At 40.8% G+C, this 16,724-nt stretch overlaps 2 protein-coding genes across 18 annotated transcripts in view; one reads left to right on the forward strand and one right to left on the reverse strand.

Annotated features, from left to right (window-relative positions):
- Positions 1–3,569, reverse strand: part of FIP1L1 (factor interacting with PAPOLA and CPSF1) — a 78,448-nt gene extending 74,879 nt beyond the window's left edge. For 4 of the 17 annotated variants that reach the window (XM_035004986.1, XM_035004975.1, XM_035004981.1 and 1 more), the window contains exons 1-3: positions 3,292–3,568; positions 2,086–2,130; positions 1,943–1,982 (exon numbers count right to left, since the gene is read on the reverse strand). In XM_035004986.1, the coding sequence (XP_034860877.1) occupies positions 1,943–1,982; positions 2,086–2,130; positions 3,292–3,376 (170 nt within the window). In that variant the 5' untranslated portion in view covers positions 3,377–3,568. Of the gene's footprint in view, positions 1–1,942; positions 1,983–2,085; positions 2,131–3,291 lie in introns of all 17 variants that reach the window. The other 13 variants (XM_035004985.1, XM_035004974.1, XM_035004982.1 and 10 more) reach the window with 8 other exon arrangements.
- Positions 3,570–12,158: 8,589 nt separating this feature from the next.
- The window catches only part of SCFD2 (sec1 family domain containing 2), a 432,834-nt gene continuing 428,268 nt past the window's right edge, over positions 12,159–16,724 (forward strand). The window contains exon 1 of the mRNA XM_035004995.1: positions 12,159–13,146. Within this exon, the coding sequence (XP_034860886.1) occupies positions 12,312–13,146 (835 nt within the window). The 5' untranslated portion in view covers positions 12,159–12,311. The remainder of the gene's footprint in view (positions 13,147–16,724) is intronic.

Here is a 16,724-nt window from a genome sequence, read left to right on the forward strand (position 1 = left end):
AGATGCTGTAAAGACTGTTGAAATAGCAAAAAAAAAAGGATTTAGAATATTACCTAAACTTAGTTGATAAAGCAAAAGCAGGGTTTAAGAGGACTGACTTCAATTTGAAAGGAAGTTCTACTGTGGATAAAATGCTATCAAACAGCAACACTGCTACAGAGAAATCGTTTGTGAAAGGAAGAGTCAATTCAATGTGGCAAGCTTCATGGTTGTCTTATTTTAAAAAACTGCCACAGCCACCCCAACCTTCAGCAACCACTACTCTGATCATCAACAGCATTCAATTTCGAAGCAAGACCCTGCAACCAGCAAAAACATTATGACTTGCTAAAAGCTCAGATAGTGGTTAGGATTTTTTTTAGTATAAAAGTATTTTTTAATTAAGGTATGTACATTGGTTTTTAGACATAATACTATCGCACTTAAGAGACTACAGTATAAACAAAACTTTTATATGCACCAGGAAACCAAAAATTCATTTGACTCACTTTATTGGTGTGGAACTGAACCCACAGTATCTCTAAAGTATACCCCTGCCAGCTTTGAAATAGATTTCATATACCACACAAACCACCCATTTGAAGTGTTCAACTGAACGGTTTTTCACGTTTACAGTATAGTGCAACCATTACAACTGCCTAATTTCAGGACATTTTCATCACCCCAAAGGAAGCCTTGTATATATTAGTAATCACTCCCCAGTGTTGCCTGACCTCAGTCATGGCAACCACTGTTTCTATAGATTTACCTATTCTGTACATTTATTTTAGTTGAATCATACAATACGTAGTTCTTTGGGACTGGCTTCTTTAGCTTAGCATAATGTTTTCAAGGTTCATCCATGTTCTAACAGATATCAATACTTCATTTCTTTTTACTGCCACACAGTACTCCACCATATGGATATACCATATTTTATCTATCCATTCATCATTTGATGGACTTTTATTTCCATTTTTTGGCTATTATAAACAGTGCTGCTCTGAACATTCATGTACAAGTTTTTGTGTGGATATGTATCATTTCTCTAAAGCATATATGTAGAAGTGGAATTCCTGGATCATACAGTAACTATGTTTAACCTTTTGAGGAACTGCCTGGATCATACAGTAACTATGTTTAACCTTTTGAGGAACTGCCTGTTTTCTAAAATAGCTGCACCTTTTTACAATCCCAGAGAGTTCCAATTTCTGCATATCTTCACCAACACCTGTTACTATTTTTTGATGGTGGCCATCCTATCCTAATGGGTGTAAAGTGGTACTTCCTCCACTTTCTAAACCCGAATATTCTTTAAAAGATCTTTTTTTAACCACCCCTTCCCCATTAGTGGACATTAAGGCATTGATACTAGATTTGATGAGTAATGTCAGCATATCCATATACTTGTCTGTGTGAGTTGTTCTGAAATCGAGAAGTTTCAAGTTCCCTTTACATGTTCTGTAAATGATACTCAAATCTTTCTAGCAGTCTAACAAAGGGAATCAATCTTATAACATCCATTAGTTCCACTTTGAATTTAAACAGAAAACATTAGAATTATAACCAAAGTGCACTATACCATCAAAGGTATTAATAAATTGCAAAAACAGTAAAGGAGTCTTTTTTAATAAAAAAAAAATTTTAACTTCTTCTTTATTGGTCTAATGGTTATATTATATACTCCACTACTAAGCTCACTTAAGAGTACAAAATTACTTAATAGTGAAGAATATTCAAACCCTTATTTCAAAAACTTTGTCCCCTAAGCTACTAGCAAATAAACAGAACTGATTAGGTCCTGAAATAGAAATAAACTCTACAGTATTCAATGTCTTTGAACTTTCAGTCAATATGCTGTATTCAAGCCAATGATATTTACAATGAAATAATTTTGACAATTTGTTTACAGAACCACTGTATCAGACAATCTGTTTAAGTATCAACAACAAATTCCACTAACCTGGCATTTTCTTCTTCTGGCCTTTCAACTTCATTTTCATCTACCAAAAAAAATACATAAATAAATAAATAAAATTAACAAACAAACCACTCTTAAAGAAACCAGTATTATGAAAATCTGAAGTGATCATCACAAGCACTAACCTAGGTCCTTTGCCAAATCACTGTGCACATGCACGTCCCATGGGCCTATAAGCACATCCAAAGTTAGATCACCTTATAATGACTTAACAAGATATGTCTTTTATGAAAAAAAATCAGACTTTATTTCTATTAAAGTAAGCTTAATTTAAGAGGCATTAAAGATTTCTAGATCTTTGTTAAGGAAACCCTTCACATTTACATTTCAAAGAATATTACTAATGCTAAATCTTCCACCAAAAATAATGAATTTTACAAGTTTGTCAAAATCAAAGTTTGTCAAAGTCACAGCAACAAGGAGCTGCATGGTGCCCAAACGTGCACTTTTACTACACTAAAGAATATACATTTTAGGCAAGGAACACATATTAACTTTCAAATCTAGTTATCATTAACAGACAAGAGACTGACTTAATGAAAAGTTAAAAACCAGATGTCAAGTCCCTTTCATGAGGTAAGTACAAAGTGCACTGAACTTATTTGGGGAAAAAGATACATATGAAATAACTGAAAACTGTAAGCCTAAGGGACATGAGATACTTCTAATGATGTGGGTTAAAGAGCACTCTCTTAAAAATGAAAAACTTCACCTTAATACAGGAGACATTCGGGGTTTTCGTTATGGGCCATAATGTATTCCATCTCTTTCTCTCTCTTAATTAATTATTTTTAAAGCACGACTTTCAGACAAGGAGGTACCCTTGCAGGTGCATTCCATACAAACTGACCATCAAGAAACAAGACGTTAGTTTTACAGCATCAACTTTATTTAGCTATTATTACAGAAAGACTGTTTCTGAAAGAAAGGGACAGGGAGGGCAAACTATAGCCAAGGGGCAAGAAGAGACACACCAACAGAGCTCAGAATGGAGATGAAACAGTAGGGGGGAGAGCGTGGAGACGAGGCGGCCTGGAAGCCCCCGCGGGGAGGAGGGTGAGGCTGGGGGTCCGGACCCGCGCCCATCCCCGGCCCAGCCCGACCTCCGCGGGGTGGCTGCGTGGTGGGGGCGTGGGCTGCGCGCGGGCGCGGGGGGGGGGGTGAAGGCCAAAGAACGCGCACGCCTCGCTGGGCCTAACTCAGGCCGGAGGACACTCCGTACCAGAAGCCCCAGCGGCGGCGTGAGGGGCCCGGGACGCCGGCCGTTTGCGGGCCGGGAGGGGAGGCCTGAGGGAACCCGGGAGTGAGAGAAGGGACAGGAAGTTCCGTACCGCCATAGAGCCACTCTTCCTCCTCATCCCCTCCGGTCCCGCCGCTCAGCTCCGACACTAGGCGCTCGACCTCGCCGGCCGACATGGCCGCCCCGAGCACAAGTTAAAGGCGGCGATCAACAGCCCCCTCCAACCCCTTCCCAGCCTCGCTGCCCGGGGGCGCGAGAGGGGCGCGAACCCGCCGGCGAGGGAACGAAGAAAGCGCGAGACTCAAATCCAGGAGAGGCGGCCGCGGCGTTGGGAGCTGCAAACGAGACGACTCCGGCGGCGGTCCGCCTGCGCACGCGCAGCAGCAGCCCAGCGGCGCGGCGTCTTTAGGTTGCTTCGCTTCCGCGGCGCAGGCCACCTGGGCCTGGTTGCGCATGCGCGCCGTCGTTGGCTCCGCCCCTGTGGAATGCCGCTTGGCCTTTTTAGCGTGGCTTTCTCCCGTGGCGGCGTCCTGCGTCAGCAAAGGTTCCCCTCCCCCAACCTTTCCTCTAGTAACCCATATTGCCTTTGCCGGCCAGTGCATCATTGTTCCCTTATCTCCTTGATGCTTTCTTTCTCTTCTCAACTATTTTTCTGTTTTTTAATCTTATGAAAGGTCTTGTTTCGTTCTTCATGTGTTTTATCAGCCTTGAAACAGAACTGTTACCTTATCACTCCCGTTTCTCATTAAAGAAAACATAATTCATGCCTACTTTATTGAAAATTCAATTTTAACGGCAAAGGAAAGCCAAGCTAATAAATGAAAAATGCATTCTCTTTGTTAAAAATAAAACATTATAGTTAAGGTCGAAGACCCCCCTCATCTACTACCCTCCTTCGCCGAAGTATCCCTTGTTTGCTGTTTGGTGTGAATCCTCAAATATTCTATGCATTTACTTCACATGTATTGTTTCGGTGGAAGAACCTGATGTTAATGAGTCTTAAAGGGTACAATACTGTATATATCATTCTAAGGATTGCTTTTTTTTTTTTTTTTTAAATAACTGTTTTGGAGAGCCTTTCCATTTTAGTATACTTAAACTGTACCCATTTTTAAGTGCTTCCCAATATTCCATAGCATAGCTATCACAAAATGAATATGGTTATTTCCCTAGTGATGTACATTTAGATTGCTTTCAACTGCTCACTTTAACCAAAAAAACAAAACACTACAATGAAGAGCCTTGTAAATGACTTCTTGCAGATCTGTACAAGTTTTTCTCCAAGATCATAAAGTATACACAGTTTTTATTTTAGTAGATAATGCCACATTTTCAGGCTACTTTTGAACACATCTTTCAGGGAGATGATAGATAGGTCAAAATTGGTGTTCTAGTTCTTAACAGTAACTACCTAGTTGCATGACCTCAGGTAACCTCTCCTTGCTTCAGTTTTCTCATCCTTAAAATGGGAAAGCTGAATTTGATGATCTCTAAAGCTTTTTTTGGTCCAAAAGTTTTCAAATAGGACTCTCACTTTTCAACAGAGAGAAATTCATTCTAGTTTACAAATCAATCAGTGGGTTTACTTGCTGTTGGTTCACTAAATATTGTTCTTCATTTAACAATTATTGAATACCTGCTGTTTAAGAACTTGGAAAACAAAGATATGAGTAAAGTCTAGTCTTTGCCCTTAAAGAGCCCTCAACTTATTGAGAAAGTCAGAAGGGTCTTAATTAACTCTCCTACAAGAGTAAAAGGTAGATATGCTTTAATAGAAACCCAAAGGAAGTGTTTACATCCCAACAATGCCGCACCATCTCCCATTATTTAAACAAATCCTGTGGTTTTAATCCTACCCTTACCTTTGAAGACTCAATTGCTGTTCCCAGTCTCACTTACCTCTTTAGGATAATCCCATGTGTAGTTTTAAACTCTGTTAAGGTATAGCCAACATTGTGAAATCTTTTCCTGAATTCCACTTTATCTCTTTCCATTTCTTTGTTCTATAAATATTTATGAAGAGTCTACCATGTGCCAGGGGCTCTTCTAGCCTAGGTAGATTCAGCGGCAAGTAAATCAAAGTCCTTCCTCTTATGAAGCTTTCATCCTAACGAAGGAAGGCAGACAATAAACATATAAATGTACAGCATGCCAAGCTGTGATAAGGATTATAAATAAGAGTAAGCAGGATAGGGGGACCTAGAACAGAGTGATAAATAGGGATTAGGTGCAATTTTATACCAAGAGGTCAGGGAAAACTATTCTAATAAGGTGACATAAGAGTAGAGAGCTGAATGGAGAAAAGAAGTAAGCCATTGTGAATTTCTGGGTGAAGCCCTATCAGACAGAGAGAATAGGAAGTGCAAAGGCCCTAAGGCAGAAACATACCTGGTGCATTCAAGGAACCCAAAATGAGCTGGAGTGGAGGGAGTGAGAAAGTGGACATAGAAGATCAGAGTTATTGGAGGGTGGGTAGGGCAGAGCTAATCACACCCCTTTAGACTCTGCTGCTTCTATGGCATGTGTCTATCACATCCTATAGTAATTATTTGACTACATATCTGTTTTCCTAGGACTCTTCGCTAGGTGAAGTCCTCCCTCCAACAGGGCATCTTCTTACATGTCACTTATTCATGATATGGTGCCTAACACTCAGTAGATCTTGGCCTGTACTGACAGTAATGTCGTGAAGATTTTACATTCTGCTAAGGAGTATCATAAAGCAATTACTCATAGTCCTGTCTACTTGTTATTCCATGAGTCTATAATGAACTCTGGTTTCATGGAAGAACCAGCTGCCTTCTGCTGAGGATCATCTTTCTCCTTTCAGCTGCCTAAAATAAGCTTGTCTTTCAAGACTCTACTCGGGGCACCTGGGTGGCTCAGTCAGTTAAGTGTCTGCCTCCAGCTCAGGTCATGATCCCAGGGTCCTGGGATCAAGTCCCTCATTGGGCTCCCCACTCCGCGGGAAGCCTGCTTCTCCCTCTCCCACTCCCCCTGCTTGTGTTCCCTCTCTCGTTGTGTCTCTGTCAAATAAATAATTTTTTTTTTTAAAGGACTCTATTTAAACTGAAGAGTTGATGAATATTTACTGAGGCATCAGAATCACCTTTATGGTGGAGGTAGCATTGCAGCTAAGCTTTGAAAATAAAAATTTTCACAAGCAGAGAAGCCCATAAATCACTAATAACCACTCTGAAAAGGCCTCTTCCTTCCTTGCTTTTAAACTGAGCTCATTGCCTGGATAAGCTTCCTTAGTTCAAGATGTCTTTATCTCCCTACTCACCAGGGAAGAGCTTAAAGATGGATAGTTTGAAGGTATTCTATAAACTTATGAACATACCACACTACAATGTTCCATATATTGATTATATTTGTTTTCCATTTTATCATTTTGTGTGTGGGGGGTGTATGTGTATGTGCGTAGTTTGTTGGTTCTTGGCAAAAAAAAAAAAAAGCAAAAACAAAAACAACAACAAAGCATTAGTTTAATGTATCTATCCCTGGGAAGTACTGAAAGGGGTTGCTTAATAGATGATGATTAAAATGATGACAAGAGGTAAAGATCAAATAAAAGTGCCTTACTCAGTATCTGGTAGATAGTACTTATAAATGTGTTTTTCATGAATGTGGCATTTAGGCCCAACTGTGTTATTTACTTCCAACTTTAGTTATGCCACTTAAATCTCAATGTTCTTCAATTTCTTCATCAGTAAATTGACATATTAAGATAACATATTACACCTGCTTCCTGGAAGGATAACAAAGTTAAATGAGATTTCAAATGTCAAAGCATTTTACAAGTTAGAGGCAAAATGGTGGTATGCTTTGGTTTAGGACTTTCATCCTTTGAACGACCTGAATAACTGCACATATGTAGAGTTTTCCTTCCTTTCCAGATACTTCAATGGGGAATTAAGCCCCAATTATCCATCTTCCTCTGCATTCTGACATATTTTAATACAAAATTTTATATTGCTAGTTCTTTCTGGAAAATTGTGTCATCTATTCACATCTATACTATTACATAAACTGCCCACCATTTAAGGGTGAGAACAAGTTTATTTCTGTATTCACCAGATAAGTGCTTAGTAAATCCTTAAGCTAAATATTGATCATGCACATGAAGGACTTAGAAATTAGGCGAAGGGAGATATGCTTGATTTTATGAGGAATAGGAAATAACTGGTATTTATTTTGAGCAAAGAAGTACAATCACATTGAAATAAGGTAAAGCTGATTATCTTAAGTATGCAATTTCAGCAGGACTTGACTCCACCATAACATCGGAGGGCAAGAAATGGGTTTTTCCTGGATTCTCTTCTCTTTTCTCTCTACCCTTGCTCCCAGGGTCATTTCATCCAGTCCCATGACTTTTTTTTTTTTTTAAGATATACTTATTTATTTGAAAGAGAGAGAGAGGGCGCCTGGGTGGCTCAGTTGGTTAAGCGACTGCCTTCGGCTCAGGTCATGATCCCGGAGTCCCAGGATCGAGTCCCGCATCGGGCTCCCTGCTCGGCAGGGAGTCTGCTTCTCCCTCTGACCCTCCCCTGTCTCATGCTCTCTCTCTCTATCTCATTCTCTCTCTCAAATAAATAAATAAAATTAAAAAAAAAAAAGAGAGAGAGAGAGAGAGAGAAGGAGCACGTGAGCAGGGGGAGGGGCCAGGAGAGAGCGAGAGAATCTCAGGCAGACTCCCCACTGAGCATGGAGCCTGACACAGGCTCCTCATGTGGCTTGATCTTAAGACCCTGAGATCACAACCTGAGCTGAAATCAAGAGCTGGGTGCTTAAGAGACTGTGCCACCCAGGCACCCCTATCCCATGACTTTTGATACTATCTATGTGATATGTGTCACTGACAGACAATGACTCCCAGCTTTCCACCTGCAGTCTCAACTTTTCCTTGAGCTCACTCCGATGCTTCACTGATGACTCCCTTGGATATCTAATAGGCACATGAAATTTATGCCCCAAACAGAACTTGTGAATTGCCTTCCCAAACCTGTTCTATCCCACTCCCATACTCCTTCTTAGTATCAATAACCATTATCCAACATTGTTCCAGCCAAAACCCAAATGACCCTTGATTCCTCTCTTTCCCTTATGAGTCCTTTTCACACCTAAGAAAGCCCATTAGCAAGACTCATTAGTTCTTCCTGTAAAATATATCCCATATCTAATTCCCTCCATCTCTACTGCCACACTGCATTTCAAGTAACACAAACCTTTCAGTGGTTTCCTGTTACACATAAAGTAAAATCCAAACTTCTACCACGTGACCTACAAGTCCCTTCATGATCTGGTAGCCCTGGGGTTGCATGTGGCCATATAGGTCATGCAATACACAACCTTCTAGGGTCCTCCACATATTCTCATTCTTAGTCACTCTTTGTCAACCCTTTTAGTGTCATTCCCTCACATTCTCTGTGCTTATCCCTCCCCCCCATTTCTTTAGGCCTGAATCCCAACTCTTCATTTACCTCTTGGTCCCTACCTTTGTTCCATTATATATACATGTCCAGTATTCTCAATATTTTAGCAGAAGAATGTCTTTACTCATTCACTGAAACTGAAATCTAACTTCCCTCAAGGACAGCACTTCTCCTACTCTTTCTATACCAGATGCTCACCATTTCCCTTCACCCTCTTGTACTGTAGAACTGGGAGGTAGCATTGCCATTTCCCTGGCTATTGTGGGCCACCACTGGACCATTATGGTTCCACTTTCCTGTGAAAATCCTCCTTGCCTGTACTTGGCACCCTCATTTACTACCTCTACTTTTCTCTCTTCATGTCCCCTCATTCACTGATATAATGTTGGAGTCTGACCCACAATCTTCCTTTTCTCTACCAATTGGCATCATGAGTGACTTGCACATCCTGCTTCTCTCATATTTTTTGATCTCCTAGAATCTAATTATTCAGCAACCTCCATTTACTCCACTTTATCAATCCACATTCAAAGCCATGCTCTGGGTCCTATTATATCACAAAACTGTTCCTTCCTTGAATTTTAGGTGCCAAGCTATTTTCTTTGACCCCAATTTCATATTCTCCACCCCCTTTTAGATTCCATCTCATTTTTCACTTTTCTGACACTTGTCAGTGTCAATTACTCTGTCCTCTTTGAAACTTGTTTCCTCTGTAAGTCTACTCACTGGTTTCACTTCTTCAGCAGACCTAGAAATGTTGCTCAGAGATCTGTCCATCACTCTCATTGTCTTTCTTTTTTGTGCTCTCTTTAAGCAATCTCAAGCACACCTGTTTGCTGATGTTTCCCAAATTATCAGACTCTCTTCTGCAATCCACAGTCATATATCCAACTGCTTACTATATGTTTCCACCAGGATGTCCCACAGTACCTTCAAAACAATGAATCCCCACACCAAATAGGATGGCTAATATCAAAACAACAAAAGAAAATAACAAATGTTGGTGAGAATGTAGAGAAATTAGAACCCTTATGTCCTGTTGGTGGGAATCTAAAATGATACAGCAGCTATGGAAAACAGAGGGCCCTGAAAAAAATTAAAAATAGAATTACTATATGATCTAGCAATTCTGCTTCTGGGTACATATCTAACAGAACTGAAAGCAGGGTCTCAAAGCGTTATTTGTATACCCATGTAACTAGCAGCACTATTCACAATAGTCAAAATGTGAAAGCAATACAAATGTCTATTGACAGATGAATGGATAAAGAAAATGTAGTATACACAATGGAATATAATTCAGCCTTAGAAAGGAAGAAAATTCTCACATATGTTAGATGAACCTTGATGATATTATGCTAAGAGAAAAAAACAGCCATTGGGAAGAGGAAATGGGTAGTTGTTGTTTAATGGATATAAAGTTTCAGTTTCACAAGATGAAAATTCTGGAGATTGGTTGTATAATATTGTGCAAATACTTAACTATACTGAACTGTGCACTTAAAAATGGTTAAGATAGTAAATTTTATATATTTTGCCACAATTAAAAACAAAACAAAAAACCGTGTCCTAACTGAACTTAATACATTTATTCCTCAACCTGCTTCTCTTCTGGTTTTCCAAATCTAAGGCACAGCCACTTACCAGTCATCCAGGCAGAAAACTGGGTATGAATCTGAAATTCTCCCTCTGCCTCATCCTTTTTGTCAATCCAGTCACCAGACTTTTTGGTTCCATTTTCTTAACATCTCTTTATATACCCCATGCTGTCTAGCCCCTCTGTGGGTACCCTTACCTGTTCTCACCCAGAGTTGTTGCTGTGACTGCTTTCTCAATACTCTCCCTGTCCTAAATCTTGCTCATTTAAGCTATTTTCCATTTAGAATACTTCCCCCCAAAAAACTCCATATGTGAACAAATTATATTCACTCCTAACAATACTTTAACTGTACTCCATAGGCTGCTACTACTTAGAATAAAAAATAAGACTCACTCTGATCTAGTCCCTTTTTACTAGTTCAGAGCTCCTGTTTCAGTTTGGGCCTCTCTTCATACAATATATTCCAGCTATACTAAACTGTTTGTAGTTCCAGAGAACGTGTTGTGTGCCTCTATACCTTTGTCCATGCTGCACTCTGTGTTTGAGCTGCGAGGAATGCTCCTCCCCATCCTGTCCACCTGGTGAACACCTGGTTTTCTTGGAAGACAAGTCAAAACTCATGTCTTATATGAAACTTCTGACCACTTCCCTTTTTCCTTCACTCAATCAGAATTTATTTTTCCTCTTTTGTAACTCTTATCCATTAAACAAATTATTGCTTCTGTAACTTTATATTGCATTTGCTTTCTTTACATATGTGGGTCTTTTATTTCAGATCCTTTTGATGGCAAGACTGTGCCTTATTTCTATTTATATTCTCAATGCCAAACACAGGGTCTGCAATATTGTGTATTAAAAGTTGGTTGAATATATCACTTATTATATGGATATAAATGGAAGATTTATTGATCATTTAGTCAACAAACATTCATTGAAAACTTGCATATTTTCTAGTGTTGGAGAAACGAGGCCTCTAGTGCACAATTTTGTAGGAAAACAGGTATGCTAAAACTTACCTCCTGATATGGCAAGTACTTAGCTGAGGTGAAAATTCTTCATGGATCAGGGAATTTATTAACCATTGTGCCTTTGGAGCCTACGTCAGTGACTATACTTAGTGTTCAATAAATAGTGGTTGAATTGAACTAAACCTGTGAAACATTCCGTGCTCAATCTGTTGACTTAATTGTGCAGGTATGTAATGTTCCAGGCAGGGATTAGGTGGAGAGAAATTGAGAAATCATGAAGGATTTTGGTGCCATTATAAGAAGTCAGGCTGTGGCCTGCAAGCAATTGGGCCAGGAGAGGCTTTTAAGCTGGAAAATGGTAGGGCCAGCTCAGTTCATTAGGAAGAAAAACTAAATTGGTGGGAGAAGAGACTAAGACTGGGAAATTATAGGGGATCATTGCTATTGCCCAGTTGAGTGATGATGTTGGATTAAGCCAGTGATGGCAAGGATGGAAGGGCCGAAGGGGCTGGATTCTAGGATTTTTGAAGTAGACGAAGATTTAGTGCCAATGAGATGAGGGAAGATGGAGAAAGTGAAAACGAGACCAGTAGGTTTTTCATGAGGCTTGAGCGCTATAACGTATGAGACAGCCATTTATAAACTACAAAACATTACATATCACTTGGTTGTTTTTATCTTCTCTGGCGTTTCCTGGTTTAGATGGGCAGAACGACTTTTAGAGATGTGTTCAGATCCAAGGAAAATAATAAATTTCGGAATAGCTTTTACTATTCCCGAGATTTCTGGAGATGCAGGGAAAGGTAATCCGAGCACAGAGAAGGAGAGGAAAAGAAAACAGTTGAGCTATTCACAGACCTCTCCCCTCAGCCGGGAGCGACGGAGCCCTGCCCACTTCTTCCCAGCCCCACCGTTCTTCCGCGCGTTCTCCTCGCTAGCCAATCACGCTCCGTCTACGTCATCAATGTGCGCCGACACTGGACAAGTCGGAGGCAGCACCACGTGTACTGTGTTGACTGTCAAAGCGTCAAGGAGCCCAATTCCCGGAAGCTGTGAGTTCTAAAAGAAGTTCCTGTACTCTAGTGTCCCGGCTCTGCGAACCCCAATCATGAGCGCCCCGGGAGTGCTCTCCTTTACCCAGCAAGGTTGGGAGCAGGTGCTGGCCAAAGTGAAATGGGCTCTGGTCTATCTGGACGCCGCCTGCGCGGAGAGCTTGCACTGGGGCTGCGGATCCACGCGACTCCTGGAGGCGGTGGGAGATCCTGCGTGTCACCTGCGGGAGTTCGAGCCCGCAGCTGTCGGTGGTGGAGCCGAGCAGCCTAAGGCGGTGTTTGTGCTGAGCTGCCTGCTGAAAGGCCGGACCGTGGAGACCCTGCGGGATATCATCTGCCGCAGTCACTTCCAGTATTGTGTGGTGGTCACAGCCGTGAACCACGCTGTCCACCTCACCGCTAATCACGTGCCGGCGGCTGCAGCGGCGGAGCTGGAAGGGCAGCCGGTGTTCGAGCAACTGGAGGAGAAACTGTGTGAGTGGATGGGCAATATGAACTACACGGCCGAGGTGCTGCACGTCCCGTTTTTGCTCGCACCTGTTGCTCCCCACCTTGCCTTGACTCCAGCCTTTGCTTCCCTTTTTCCACTGCTACCCCAGGATGTGCATCTCCTTAACAGGGCCCGACCAGACAAGAGGAGGCTAGGAAGCCTGAGTGAGGTGGATGCCACTGCCCTGCCCCCTGAGTTGCTTCTGCAGATCAGGTGCCTGGTGTCAGGCCTCAGTTCTCTGTGTGAACATTTAGGGGTGCGGGAGGAGTGTTTTGCTGTAGGTTCCCTCAGTCGGATCATCGCTGCAGATCTGGCTAATTATGGCCCTGCCAAGAACAGGAGGAAGACTGCCACAGGCAGGGCATCAGTGGTCTTTGTAGACAGAACTTTGGATCTCACGGGTAAGTGGAATTGCTATGGGTCTTCCTAACCTAACCTCCAAGGTTCTGGGACTTTCACTGATTCAGCATATATTTTATTGACTCTTACTGTATGTCAAGTTGAGGATACAAAGATGAGCTAGATGGACACAGTCCCTGATCTCATAGAGTTTGTCATCTAGAGTGGAATGCAGACAAGCAAATTACCAATTACAATTCATTAATTCGTTAGATGCTGTAATGGGTAAATACATCTTTAACACGCACTGTTTTGTTAAACAACTACATCTAGCCAAAGATATTGGAGAAATTATGCTGACATTGAGAACTGTACACCTGGGTACTTTTTAGAAATGTGCAGATGTCAGTATTTACAATAATCCTGCGTAAGAGGGCTCTAATTTGTTGGAGAGGTGTTGACAGTTGAACCAGTGGAAGGAAAACTGTACAACAATACATGAAATTATCACAGACAGTTTAGTTTTAGGTTTCTTTAAATGAGTGTTAATAAACTTGAAGTATTACCAGAAATTGAGATTAAATACAATTGTAGAAAATACTTTCAAATGTTCATTGATTTACTCTTAGCTGTCATTCTACTGAAGATTGGGTAGATCATCTCAAATTTTAATAATGTATCAATTATTTATATGCATAGAGAACAAACATAATCCTTAACATAGATGAAGAAAAAACACTTTCTGATAGTGACATGTGCATATTGTCAAAGGTCAACTTTATTGTTCTCTAATTAGGTAGATATAGTGCTGCTAGTAGTATAGTCTGGCCACACCCAAATTCAGGGAGAATGATCAGGAAACTGACATAGGTAAACATTCTCCTTAGTAGGTTGGAAAAAAAGTAGAATGAAGTTATAAAAAAAACCACAATAGCTGTATTTGAGTTTTTGACCTTATAAGATTAATTTTCAGATCATAAAATAGTAAGCTAAGTGGTAATACTGAGATGTAAGCTTAATCATGTGACCGGAAAAACAGGTGTCTAGTCGTCTGTCATTGTGATTTAAGTATAAGTAAAAATTGTAGCATCCCAGAACTAGAGAATTAAAATCACCTGAGGAGTTTATGCTTGCTGAATTTTTGAGTGTGTGGTATATACTGTTTATACTTCTACTTTCTTATGCCCCAAATATGAATTGTTTAATAATTAATCAGAGTCACATAGTGTTGTTCCCCCCCGCCCCCCAATGACTTCAGTTAGGCAGACTTTAATGTCCTGGCCCTCCAGCATCATGGTATCAGCTCTTTTAAGTCTTGACATGCCTTCCTTGTATATGATTCTTGAAAATAAAAGCCATCAGAAAACTTTCATATCTTCCCATCACCAAATTACCAGCCTTTGTACATTTGTACAACATTTTTTCTTCCTTTCCTTTGTATTTTTTTTTTTTAAGATTTTATTTATTTGACAGAGAGAGAGAGCGAGAGCAGGAACACAAGCAGGGGGAGTGGGAGAGGGAGAAGCAGGCCTCTTGCTGAGCAGGGAGCCCGATGTGGGACTCGATCCCAGGACCCTGGGATCATGACCCGAGCCGAAGGCAGACGCTTAACGACTGAGCCACCCAGGTGCCCCCCTTCCTTTGTATTAAAAAGAAATGTACTGTCCCTGCTACTATCTAATGCCAACTTCTTCACCTTTGCAGACTAGGTCCTCTCCCTTTTCACTTCCCTCATAGACTGACCTCTGTCACATACCCTACCCTGTTCCTAGATCATCATTTCAGAAAATCTTTTTTACTGGATTTTCCTGGTCAACATACAAATGGAATGTAAGATCTCCTTCCTTAACACCTCATGCTCCTCCAACTTGTTTTATTTTTTGCTCCATTTTACAGCAAACTTGAAAGAGTTGTCCATACTTGCTATCTCTGCAATCATCTGCTCCAATTTTCCCTCGATTCCACTTCAGTTACGATTTCCCCTCCGCAGTACTTCCCAGCAATTTCCTCTGTCGAGATCACGCGTGGCCGCCATATTGCCAAATCCAGTGTTCAGTTATCAGGATTCATTTTACTCAGTCTCAAAGCAGCATCTGACACAGCGGAGTAGAGGATTCAAAGAGTTAAAAATAATAAGAAAATAAAAGATGCACAAAAGATATACAGATACATAGGTTCTTGTGTAACTCCATCAGAATGTAAATCTGACATGTCATTTGTTTGCTTACAGCCCGCTCACAGCCCTCCCACAGCCTTCTATCACACCTACTGTCAAGTCCAGTTTCCTTACCATTGTTTTCAAGGCCATACGAGACCTGCCTGCATGTAGCTTTCCTACCTTGTCTCCCACTGATCTCCCCTCACACATTACTTTCCCACCACGCTGCCCACCTGGCCATCCCTCAACATGCCAAGTATGTTCCAGCTTCAGGGCCTTTGGAGTTCTTCTGCAGCTCAGCTTGGAATGTTCTTCCTTCAGGTATCTACATGGCTTTCTTGTTCACTTCCTTTGAATCTCTGCTCAGATTTCTGCTTCTCAAACAAGCCTTCCCTGACCACTTTCTTTAGCTACTCTGTTCCCCTAATTGGCATTAGTTTGTTCCTATGGTCCTAGTAACTTATAAATTAAAGTTCTTTTTAATGGATACCTTTTGAATAACCACTCAAACTATCTTCCAGATGAACAGATTAATGATTCATTTGTGTCAAAGATGTTTCAACATAGTGTTATCATCCCATGTTGGTAATATTCAGGGCTGATTTTCAGTTGGTACATGGCTGTGGTGTAAAAATTTTTAAACATTAAAATTTTTCTGTATTATTGAGTAAAGAGAAATCCTCTACTTATTGGGACTACAACTCACCCAATGCTGTTACCTGGTGGAGAAGAGCAATACGGCCTAGGAGAGTGCTGGTGTGGACACAGCTGGTCCTCCAGAGCTGCTGAGGGTACTGAGGCAGCAAGGGTGGTTGTGATGGTTGTGGAGATGCAGCACTCCACAAGTGCTCCAAGGTGGCCCCGAACTGAATGGGGTGGCATAGGTGGTTTGGTGGCCTTACAGTCGTCATGGGTGCTCTCTGTCCTTGGTCCAGACTCTGATGTCCAGGAACATACCTGATCACCATGCTCAAATTTTTTTCTGATCTGTCTTGAATGTAACAAGCATAAGGAGCTGGGGAGTCATAACAATGAATTTAATAGAGAAGCTGTTACAAGAGTTTGGTGTGGATCTTACATCAAACTGTGACTTAGATTAGTGCATTGTTTAGCCAGTGATAGTTGCAGCAAACCAAAGATTACACCAACAATTTCTAAAAATTAAAAGCTGATTTGGGAATTATTGGAATGACTTGAATGGTCTGAATTTCAATTTAAATTACTTGACAGCAGTTTTAATATAGAGATCAAAAAGAAATATATTTTTAGGTTTTGATTTAGATGTGAATATCCATAAACACATGTTAACTTTTTATTATTAGTTGTTCAATATTTTGGCTAACATCCTTGATAATTTACCATTAAAAGATTTATATGCTTATATATCTTCTTAGATGTAAAATTAGCACTATCAAGAATAACCTCCAACAATTCATAAATATCCAACATTCTTAACATCCTCCTTACAGTACAGACAAGTTT

The sequence above is a fragment of the Mirounga leonina genome, unplaced genomic scaffold (assembly GCF_011800145.1).
Source record: "Mirounga leonina isolate KUSES-001 unplaced genomic scaffold, KU_Mleo_1.0 Mir_129, whole genome shotgun sequence".
In the NCBI taxonomy this organism is placed as follows: domain Eukaryota; kingdom Metazoa; phylum Chordata; class Mammalia; order Carnivora; family Phocidae; genus Mirounga; species Mirounga leonina.